The sequence below is a fragment of the Talpa europaea genome (assembly GCF_964194135.1).
Source record: "Talpa europaea genome assembly, chromosome: 6".
Lineage (NCBI taxonomy): Eukaryota > Metazoa > Chordata > Mammalia > Eulipotyphla > Talpidae > Talpa > Talpa europaea.
The window spans coordinates 58,998,607-59,010,257 of NC_140072.1; the positions used below are offsets into that span (position 1 = coordinate 58,998,607).

The 11,651-nt window shown below is 39.6% G+C and overlaps 1 protein-coding gene across 2 annotated transcripts; it reads right to left on the reverse strand.

The window, feature by feature from the left end:
• Nucleotides 1-3,446: 3,446 nt before the first annotated feature.
• Nucleotides 3,447-11,385, reverse strand: PNO1 (partner of NOB1 homolog; the record flags this gene model as incomplete). 2 transcript variants are annotated; one of them, XM_084234339.1, is made up of 7 exons in its annotated part: nucleotides 3,447-3,514; nucleotides 4,169-4,239; nucleotides 8,242-8,359; nucleotides 9,021-9,081; nucleotides 9,267-9,350; nucleotides 10,790-10,939; nucleotides 11,179-11,385. In XM_084234339.1, the coding sequence occupies 7 exons, from the start codon at nucleotides 11,383-11,385 to the stop codon at nucleotides 3,447-3,449; spliced, it is 759 nt and encodes a 252-aa protein (XP_084090465.1). The 2 variants fall into 2 exon arrangements, with proteins under 2 accessions (XP_084090465.1, XP_084090466.1); XM_084234340.1 differs by lacking the exon at nucleotides 4,169-4,239 and having other exon boundaries at nucleotides 3,469-3,514.
• Nucleotides 11,386-11,651: the final 266 nt, after the last annotated feature.

Consider the following 11,651-nt stretch of genomic DNA (forward strand, 5'->3'; position numbering starts at 1 on the left):
GATCTGTTCCAGTGTCAACTGCCATGTGCTCTGCTTCAAGGGGAAACTAGTCTTTTGTGAATTTTTTGTACATAAGTATTTGTTACAAATATTTTAGCAAATGCTTTCTATTTCTCTTGCTTGTGCATATCTTGGCTGGCGTTACAGCAAAATAGTGCAAACATTATTTCCTTACTGGGGAATGAGGGTTTCTTTTTTTCTTTTTTTTTTTTTCTTAGTGTGTAGGTGGGTGGGGGGAGGGGTGGTTTATGTTGAATGTTTAGTTTTTCTTCTGCATGATACATCATGTTGTGGGCTCTTTAGAAATCTTCATACTGTATGAATAAGAAAATAAAATATTTGAAACTTGCTTGAGTATATATTCACAGTGGTCTTTGGTGGGTTTTAGCACTTTTTTTATTCTTTTGGATTTTTAAAAAACTGATAAATGGATTTTTGATCTTTGACTCTAAGCTTTAAGTGAAAATAAATCTGTTATACCACTGGATAAAAACACATTACAGCAACCTACAAAGCCGTATCCTATCCCTTTACTGCATACACTCTTCTTCTACTTCCAGCTTTCTCAGCCTCCTTGTGATTCCTGGAAGCTCTTGGCTTGCTGCAGCTGCAGGACTTAGCACTGTTTCTTTGCCCACTAGATATCCCATCACTAATCCCCTCAAGTCTTGTGCAGGTACACCCTGCGTAACAGGAACTTTCCCCCGGCCACTGTGTATTACAATAGACCTATCTGGTCTCCATTGCCCCACTCTTTCCTTCTGTTGCACTTACTCTGACTTAACATATATTTTGATACAACATATTTTATATATTTGTCTTACCCAGTTATTGAAATAGAATGAAAAGCTCCACAAAAGCAGTGATTTCTATTCCTATTCACTGATGGACCTAATTTCTAGACTCCTACCAAGTTCTTAGTATTTGTTGTGTAAGTAAATTAGTAATATGAGACACCTTATTTATACAGATTGTGATTGCAGAATAAATTCTATTTAGTACTTATCATAAAAAGTAAACTTCTTTTTGACATTTGCATTCAACAACTTGAACTTCATTCAGCAACTTAAAAGATTTCCTACTACATGTCTAGCCCTATAATAAGGATTTGCGATACTTGTGACAAGCAGATGATATACCTGGCACAGTCTCTAGAACATTCATATTGTCAGGTTAGGAGAGACATTGCACATCCTGTGGCTTCTTAGACAATCTAGGAATAGTTAGCTAAGCCTAAACCAACTGATGCACTTAAGCCCTGAGTCTTCTATACCTAGTTCTGGTAAGTTTTTTTTGTTGTGTTTTTTGTTTTTGTTTTTGTTTTTGTGGGACCCTCGCCGGCAGCAGGGGAACGAACTGGTGCTGCAGAGGCTGTGGGCAGCCTTGCAGCCCAGCGCTCAACCGCTGTGCCACCAGGGGAGGCCCAAGTTCTGATAAGTTTTTAAGAATAGAAAAGACTCAGGCCCCCACTATGGCGCAGCAGTTGAGCGCGAGGCTGCCTGCAGCCTCTGCAGTGCCGGTTCGATCCTGGCCACCGGGCCAGGGTCCCACATGGCGCGCAGACCTCCTGCTGCCTGCTGCCCCCCTCAGCAGTGTACTTCGTCGGTCTGCCTGTTCTGTTATCAGCTCTGGCTCTGGTGAATTCTCTCACCCTCCCGTGCTTCTGACTGTGCCCACTACTTGTATAAATAAATAAATAAATCTTTTAAAAAAAAAAAAAAAAAGAATAGAAAAGACTCAACAGAGTGAAATAGCAATCCACAAAATATTTTTCTCATCTGATAAAAGACTGCTTTCCAGTATGTAAAAAATTCCTACAAACCAATAACAAAACAATTTTAAACTGGGCAAAGAACCTGAATAGATACTTCTACAAAAAAAGATGCTTCTTATGGGAATGCAACTCAAAACTATATCCATTAAAATTCCTTTTACTCAAAAAAATGCTGGTGGAGAAATTGCAACCCTGGTGCTTCGCTGGAGGGAACGTCAAATGGTACAGTCACTAGAAGTGTGGCAGTCTTCAAGTTAAATACAGAGCCGCCATAGAAGCCAGGAATTCTACTTGGTATGTATATCCAGAAGTGAAAGCAGGAATTACACATATTTGTACACCCGTATTTACAGCAGTCATGTTTACAAAAGCCTAAGGTAGAAGAAACCCAAATGTCCATCACTCCTGCTTTTCAAAAAGATTAGGTTTGATACACACATTCTCCCCATGTTGCTATGTTACAAAAGGATGAAAATCAATTTGGAGTGGGACATTTCAAGCAAGTTTCCACTGGATTCCCACAGTAATTTTTAAAGTACATTCAATCCCATGCAATATACAAACGAGTTCAGTACATGTAACTGATAAAAAGGCAAAGAAGCTTTTTCTAGGTTTTGTTTTCCTTTTTTTTTTAAAAGATTATGCATACAAGAACTGGGGTACAGGTCAGAGAGGTGTGGGGGTGGGGTGATAGGATTCACCAGAGACAGAGTAGAGAGTAGAACAGGCAGACTGACTGAAGTACACCGCTGAGGGGAGCAGCGGGCAAGTCAAAAAAGGTCTGCTGCACCATGTGGCTAACTCCCTGGCTGGGGATGGAACTCATGCTGCAGTGTCTGCAGATAGCTTCATAAGTTGCGTCTTAACCCCTTGCGCCACCAGGGAGGCCCTTTTTCTAGCTCTTAGACAAACTTTCTAATATTCCCACCATTAAAGTTATAAAGATTTGGGCAAGAGTTTTCAAGATGTGTGAGAGAATATAGTATCACAGTCAAGTTCAATGAAGTTAATTTATTTTAAAAATGCATTAAATGAATACTTAAATAGGCAGACACTAGTCAAAACAATATTTGCAGAACATTGTAGCAGTTTTCTTGTGGGAAAATCTCCCCATATCTCACCTTTACTTCTCTTGAAACATACCCAACATTGGCAAGGTCTGACTACTTTCCTGACTACCTTGAAAAATAAAACTCTTTCCTTACATCAGCCTGGTGATTTAGGTCTTTGATTTTAAATTTACAAACTGCAAAATAGAAATACTAGCCTCTTGGGTTCCCACTACAGCTTATGACCTGACTAAAATATTTAGTATCCAGTATTCAACTAAGGATCTTGATTCAGAAGTTTTCTGAGATTACTCTTTAATACCAGCTCATAACGAAGAAATGTTTATAAATGTATAAGGTGGTGAATTTATAAAGTACAAATTCATACACAACTGTTTAAACCAGAAGTCCCCCTCCAAATGAATTATAAGGTAGGCAAACTATAATAACGGTACAATATTTTGATATTTAAGTTATCCTCAAAGCTCTTAAATGTGAATACCATTAAAATTTTCCTTTAACCAAGGATTAAAGTGACTAGAAAATTCACGTGGTTTTTCCTGTGACACTCACAGAGGGGTAAGGTCTTTAAAGTCCAAACAGAAGATAAGTCTGACTTGAAATCAGAATCGATCTGCTGCTCTGCTAGCCACAGCTCGAATATTGCCATAAACCTTGGATGGAGGATTTCCTGCAGGGGGAAAAAATAATTGTTATACAAATAAACTTATACATAGATGCTACGTGGAAAATGGTCTACAACCCTGAAAAATAACGGGACATTTTCCATTGGGCTTATCTTAACAAAAGAACAATACGCAACCATTAAGGAAAATATAACGAAATATTCTCCAGCAAATATTTCAAATCCTAAGAGCCCAAAGCTCCAAGTTGTCAAAATATTGCAAAAAGAAGCTACTGGGTCAGATCTGGGTACCACGGGAGAATCTAAGTGTTTTCTGAGAAGCTGCTACAATCCTGACTTTGCTGCAGTCAATTAAGCTGACTGATGCTGTTCAGCAGCCCCCCTTTTGTTGAACCTAAAACATGACACTGCCTGCTATTCTGAAATGGCTCTTGTGTCACCTTACCAGAGGAAATCAGCAATATTTCAGCAACATAACCTAATACACCCTTTCTCTTCTTTAGCAGGCAGACAGGTTCAGAGCAAAAATATTCCTACTTTTTCTAGGCCTGCATTTGTCAACCTCCGAGAGCTGCTACTTGTTATCTTTAACACTACTCTTATCCTAAACTGATTTGCAAAGGTAGTTTGAGTCCCTAAATTCATTCTTTTCTTTCCAGAGAAAATCAGAATACCCCAAAGAAAGGAAACTGCTATTACCCAGGATGAGGTTGCAAATGGCAGTCCTTGCCATCTTGATGTTTTGGAAAGAGCCGAGGATGTGAACTTTCCTGCAAGAGACAAAGTAAAACAAGTGAGCAACAAAAAAGCCTGTCTTTAGTACAGAAACACTGGACAATCATGATACAGATTCCTAAATAAAGGGGGTAGTGACAGCTGCATACTCTGTACATATATTAAAGACCATTTTGAAAGGGAGAATTTTATGGTATGCGAATTATGTCCCAATAAAAAATTATTAGAAAAGAAAATGAACAAAAAATAAAAAAAGTTCCTTAAGATTCTTGAGTATTAATTGTGCTACAATTAATAGAGTGTTACTATTTTTGAATAATATTAATACATACAGAATGCTATTAATACAGAGTGCTATTATTTTTGAATTTTTTGTGTGTATGACAGTGTTAAAACAACACTGAAGATTACCCAGTCTCTTCCATTCTTGGTTTCCCTTATTTCATGTCTTCTGACCACTCCAGTGAGCACTATGTGTCAGAACTTTATTTACATGTTTTCATTTAATCCTCACTTGCGTTTTATTATGTAGGTGTTACTTCCATTTTACAATAAGGAAAGAAGTTTATAAGAAATCAGAAATTCAAGCTCAAACACTGGCAGGGCTGGATTACTGTGACCCCAGGTAGGCAAATACTACTGTACTTAATAAAAACATCTTTGGGTGTCAACTGAAAACTTTTTAAAGGTTATGTAAATTCTTCAATACTCAAGAGGATCATCGTGACCTTTTTAATAGGCATTCCTTGCTGAATGACTCAATAAGATCAAGAATACAGCATTTTGCCTTTTTGAGCCCACCTCAACAAAACTGGCAATGGGAACATTAAGCAGGACTCTCTCCCTCATAGGCTGCTCAGGTATTTCTGAAATCGGGACAAAGTGAGATTAAAAATTAGAGAATTAGTTAAAAGTCTGTTTAAGACAATCCCCAGATTTTCTCCACACTCCATGTGAATAGGCAACCATTCCCCTATAATTGTGGCAAGGTTATGGGGAAGAAGAGGTGGTTTACCAGAGGAAGCAAAAGACATGATGAGCAGAGCAGGGGTACCAGGCACAGCTGAAGTAGGAGCACCATGTTTAAAACAGGGGTGATGTCAACCAAACATCTGCATACTTAATGCTGAAGCACCGCCAAGTGTCCTTCATCACTGGGCTCCAAAAGTCTGGCAGCAAAGAGATGGGAACACTTCTCTGGGCAGCCTGTTCTGCTCAGTAAGGCTAAAATACCAAAAATCAGGGCTTCCCCAGAGAAAAAGCGAGGCTAATCACCACAGTGAGGCTCTAGTCAACCATCAGTCCTGCCCCCTCAAGCCCTGAGTTTCTATTTTGTTCTTTAACACCCCACTCTTTCCTTATGGCGCACACACTGGGGGTCTCGAGAATCTGATAAAAAATAAAATTCCTTAAAATAGAACATGGAAAATGAGAAAATAAAGACAGCAAAGTTACATAAAGCTAGAGTAGTTTTGCTACTAACCCAACCAAAGCAACAGGGCAGTAGCTGACCTGGAATGTAGGTCTGAGGACACACGGGCAATTTTATTTCCCATTTGACATACTGAATAATTCTGGAATAACAGTTCTTAATTTTTTATCTTGCTCATATTATACTGTATTTTGACAGGTCATTAACAATTCAATTTATAGGTGCATAGTAGTGTATATTATTAAAACATAATATAAATGGCTGAACATGGGAATTTCCAATTAGCCTGTTTATAGCAAAAACACAAGATAGCACATTTGATTTTGAGTAGTTTGTAAGAAAAATCTAAAAGCTGGCAGCACTCTTTCTGCCCACCTGTGACTGTACAGGTACTTGTTTTCACCAACTCTCTCCCTCCGCAGGGCAGCAGCTTCCTGCCTGCCCGTGACCTGTACCTGCCAGGACTTCTCTTCACTGACATCCCTCAGGGGAGGCAGCTCTCCTCAAGGCTGCCCACCTGCAACTATGCAGGCCTCTCTCAGCAAACCTGTCCCTTCTGGGGCAGCTCTTCCTGCCCGCTTATGTCTATGCACGTGTCTTTTACCATCCTATCCCTTTTCTAATAAACTTGCTCTTTAAATATCAAAAAAAAAAAAAAAAGCTGAGATTAAAAAAAAAAAAAAAGTCAACATCTTGTTATTCATAATAGCCCCAAACAAAAACCCCAAATCCATTAACTGAGTGGATATACAAAATGATGCATCTATACAATCTAGTAATGGACACTAACAAGAATTAAGGACATACTCAACAGAGAAACTCAGGGCCTCCCTGGTGGCGCAAGGGGTTAAGCACCGTACTATGAAGCAATCTGCAGTCAGCACGTGCTGGATCCCTGGGCTGGCCAGGGAGCTACCCACATGGCGCAGCAGACCTCTCCTGACTCACCCGCTACTCCCCTCAGCAGTGTATTTCAGTTAATCCACCTGTTCTGTTCCCCACTCGGTCTCTGGTGAATCCTCTCACCCCACGCCTCTGAACTGGACTCCAGTTCTTATATGCATAAATAAATAAATCTTTAAAAAAAAAAGAGTGAAACTCAAAACAACATGGTAATTAAAAAGAAGTCATATTGTTGATAAAAGCATGCAGTTTGCAGCAACATGGATGGAGCTAGAAGGGATCATTCTCAGCGAAATAAGTCAGAAAGAAAAAGAAAAATACTGGATGGTCTCACTCATAGCAGGAATTTAGAAAACCTAAATAAGAGACCAGGAAAAAGACTAATCAATGCAAAGTAATAATCAAAATCAACAAGCAATTATAAACCAGAGACACAATGGGGGGGGGAGTAGGGATTGGGGGGAGAGGAAGAACTAGAGTCAAAATAAGGGGGGGTGCAATTGTATGGGGAATATAACCAAAATGAAAATGCATACATTGTACGAAGATGAAAAATGATGTAAGAATTATATAAAATATTAAAAATTTAAAATAAATAAAATACTTAAAAAAAAAAGTCATATACTGAAGACTACCTATTGTGTATTTTCATTTACATGCATTTCTAAAACTGGATCAGTGATTTTCTGGGAAAGGGATGGAGGTACACAAGGAACTTTTGGGAAGATGGCCTGTGAAGATTACAGGACTATAAAATATGCCGAGAACTCACTGAACTGTATACTTAAAACAGGTGAAACTGACATAACCCATAAAACAGAGAAACTCAAACAACATGGCATGTAAATCATATTACAACAGTTGTTACAGTAGGCTCAATTCATAACAGATCACCATTATAATACACCTACCTTCATGTGAAGAGGGCCAACTACACTGTAATATATAGTACTATAGTTATCCTTAAAATATTAAAAAATACTCTAAAATTTAGATTTTAAATAATAGTGAGCTCTCAGTTTACAGCAAAGATGAGATGATTTTAAATTATTTCTGGATTCAGTATCAGGCAGATCCCTTTCCTCTTAAGTCAATTGCTTTATTTCCCAACTTCCCAATATATAATCTCTGAGCCATCTGCCAATAATCCCAACCTAGCAACGGAGCAGCTTCACCTCAGAGTTGGGTAATCTCAGCCTGACTCCCAGCACTCTTATTTTAAGCCTGTAGAACATCTCATTTCTGTTTTTTAGTTCTTTATCCATTGATGAAGGTGCAATATGCACCTTTCCTTTTATGAAAGACCTTTACATATCTATGTGTAGACATACCCCTGTAAGGGTATACATACTTGATTTAAAGGAGAGCCTCACAATGGCATGTAAAACACCTATTCCTTGCTCTTCCTTACTGATTTAATAGATTCCCCTGAGATACTATTTAAATCTTCATGTCATGTCATTTCTTTCAATAGTGGTTCTAAACTTTTCCTTCATTGGCAAACTGACAAAAAAGCTATAATTTCTGAGATTTTTTCAGCTAACCTAACATGCTTTCTTTCAAAGGACATGAATATTCACCTAGAACCATATGCCAACAAGATTTAGTGGCAACTATGCATTAAATACACTCTTGATGTCTTTCTGAAACCAGCTGAAGGTCAAAGATAAACTTTGACAAGAATCATAGGTCAGATACTTACACATCAGCCAAAACTATCCGTGTCCGTGTCACGTTCTCTATTGTGAATTTGGTTTTTCCTCCTTTGCCAGCGATCCTTCCTATTGCTCTCGACAGGTGGTCTCCCTTTAGGGGCTTCACTAAGTGAGAAAAGCAAGACCTCAGGAGGAAAGCTATTATAATACACAACCCACTTCCAAGTAAAGTTTAATCATTCAATTCCCCTACTAAAAGACACAAAATATACATTTTCTTGAAAGCTGCTCAAATATGAAACATATGTAATATTACAAAGCAATGTTACCTCCACAAGCAACTAAAAAATAAATAAAAGTTGCTAATGATACAACTTAACTGATGCTATTAGAAAGTTGAAAAGCTATTAAAAAGGTGACATCCTGACATTTGCAATATGGATGAATTTAGAGAGTATTATGCTTAGTGAAAGAAACCAGACGGAGAAAGACAAAGACTATGATTTCACTCATATTCAATGTGCAGAGAAAACAAAAGAGATGAACTATATAAAAACCCTAAATTTTTAGACTATAAGATCAAAGAAGAGAGCAGGGAACAAGGGTGGGTAAATCAAAGAGGAACACTGTAAACTGAAGGACAGAATTGGCATTTTAGTGACAAACTTAATATAGTACAGACACATTTGATTTTCAACGATGCATACCTGAAACATACATTACAATACAATGCCATGTTACTTTAATGTAAAAAAAATAGTCACACAATTCAAAGACAGCAATACAAAATAAAGTATTTCACAGAATATGACCACAATTCACTCACCATCTGTAATTTCAAAAGACTCCAGGAAGAGGTCATCCAACCTAATGAGGGCCAGTGCATCCTATAATATAAAAACAATGTTTAGATATCCAAGAATGATGTTAAGCTAAAATTCACACATTGTACAACTTAGAAACATTTTTTAAGGGCCCAATCCACTGTAACCTTTATATTGAGTACATATTTTTATATATATTTTGAATATATAAATTCAGCCCCCATTTCATGTATCATGAAATCACTCACCTCCACCTGAAACCCGAGAATGAAGGCTTTCACAAAATCAGCTGCTTTTGTCAGAGCACTGACATCCTTGGTTTCTTTGCATGTCTGTTTTTGTAAAAAAGAAGACATATAACAGTTGGGGGCAAAAAAAAGATATTTTAACAAAAGAATAGAATTGATCGTCCCCATTACTATAATTTCCTTCATCATCACCCTTCCCCAATATATTCTCTAAACACTCAGTTTTGGGGGAGGACAAGGACTATTCAATTTGCACAACAAAACTTTCCCAGCTCAAAGTAGAGCAGTTCCATGCAGACTGCCAATGACTGATCTCACTCAGGGATTAACAGCAGGATTCCTCTGCCACAGCCCAGTGGCTCACACTCAAGCTTCTGTTCTCAGTCCATGTCCCATCTATCAGTGCCCAAGCTGGTCCTCTTCTCTTCTCCTTAAATGCAATCTTTCTAAGATTTCTGATCTAATCTCCTGATTTCAAACATGTGTATGCTGATGTTTCCTAAAGCAACAACCCCAGCGCTACCAATAATGGTTAAAGCAGAGATCATGCCCACAAAGTTTATTTAATAATCACAAAAATTGCAGTTATTAAAAATGTACACCACTGAAAATGACATGCACTGCAAAGATGCTTTACATACTATAGTTCTTTTTTTTGGGGGGGGTAAAGATTTATTTATTTATTTGTTTGTTTATTTATTTATGCATACAAGCACTGGGTACAGTCAGAAGCGCCGGAGGGTGAGAGAATTCACCAGAGCCAGAGCGGGGAGCAGAGCAGGCAGAAGGACCAAAGTACACTGCTGAGGGAAGCAGCGGGTGGCAGGAGAGGTCTGCGAGCCATGTGGGACCCTCCTCCAGTGGCCGGGGATCGAACTGGCGCTGCAGAGGCTGCGGGCAGCTTTGCAACCCAGTGCTCAACCGCTGCGCCACTGGGGAGGCCCTACATACTACAGTTCTAATTTTCATGACAATCCTTAATTTTAAGTGACATTCCTCTGGCTTACATATGAGGAACCAAGGTATTAAGATGTGAAAAAGGTAACATTCGAACACAAATCTGGTTCCAAAACACTTATTTCCACTTACCCACTGACTCACAATCTAGTTGTAGAGACCACATTTGACAAATTTAAAACTGTAACAGGGTTGTACAAAGAAACATTTAAAACTAGATCTCAGTTCTAGTCCCACATGTGACCTTGAGTAAGTCCCATGGCTACTCCACATCTTAAGTCTTCTCATCAGTAAACGGAGGTGGTCAGTAAAACATCACACAAAAACGCTATTGTACCGTGTCAGACCCAACTTATGAATACAGCTAATATTATGCAGATCTAGTAAGTCTAGCAAGTGCAGATTTTGAAGGCATTTTGAGAAGTTCAAACTCACTATATTAGAAAGCTGGGGTAAATAAACAGTTAACAAATTACATCCTAGTAAGGAAAGTCTACTCATACATTTTCATGCCTGTAAGAGAAACTCTAATATATTTGGAAATATATGACTGCCATTCTGCTTACCCTGATTTCCACATTTCTCGATTTCAAATTAAAGCGTATTTGAAGTCCCAAATGTTCTACAATTGGAGTAAAAATCTTCATCCAATTCTCTTTTAAGGGCGTGTACCTGTTAGCTGGGACCGGAATTTTCCTTGTTTCTTCTTTCCCACCCTAAGAGAAAAGAACACACAACTCAAGCGGTGTCTGGAGAAATGCGGGTGGGGTTGCACAATGACGGCTGACCCACAAAAAGCTCCCTTTAAATTGAATGAATTAACTTCACGAAAGTGGCTTCCCTAAGAGGCTCAACTCAGATGAGTCCCTCCGTATCTTCAACCTCACCCAGAAACCATCAGCTGGACCCCACTCTGGCCCTAGCTCCACTCCCGTTCTAGGGTCTCGGACAGTACCAGGAACGCGTCCCCGGAGAGGGGCGGGAAGACGGGTCTCTTCGCTGGCCGGGCCTCCTCCGTGTCCATGCGCCCAGCGTCCCCGCTTTCCCCCGCCGCCGACAGCTGCTCGGCCTGCCGTTTCTTTGCCCGCCGACCACTCTTGCGGGTGACCAGGGTGAAGCCGTCCTGGGCTACCGCGCTCTGGGACTCCATCTCGGTCTCCATCCCTAGAACTTTCAGCCCCACAGGCTCTTCCGGCTCGAACACGTGCGCCGCCGCACCGCGCAGGCGCACCTCCACGCGTCCCCGCCCCTTACGCCAACCCGGCCCTTTCCTAGGAAGCCCCACTCAAGGGACCTGAAACAGGATTTGGTATAAATATGTTTGGGAGGAAGTGGGACCGCCCTAACATATGCCTGATTGTTATGGTCTCCCTCTGGTCCCGCCATTCACATATAAAGTGTTTTGTGCTCTCTGAGCTGTATGTGTAC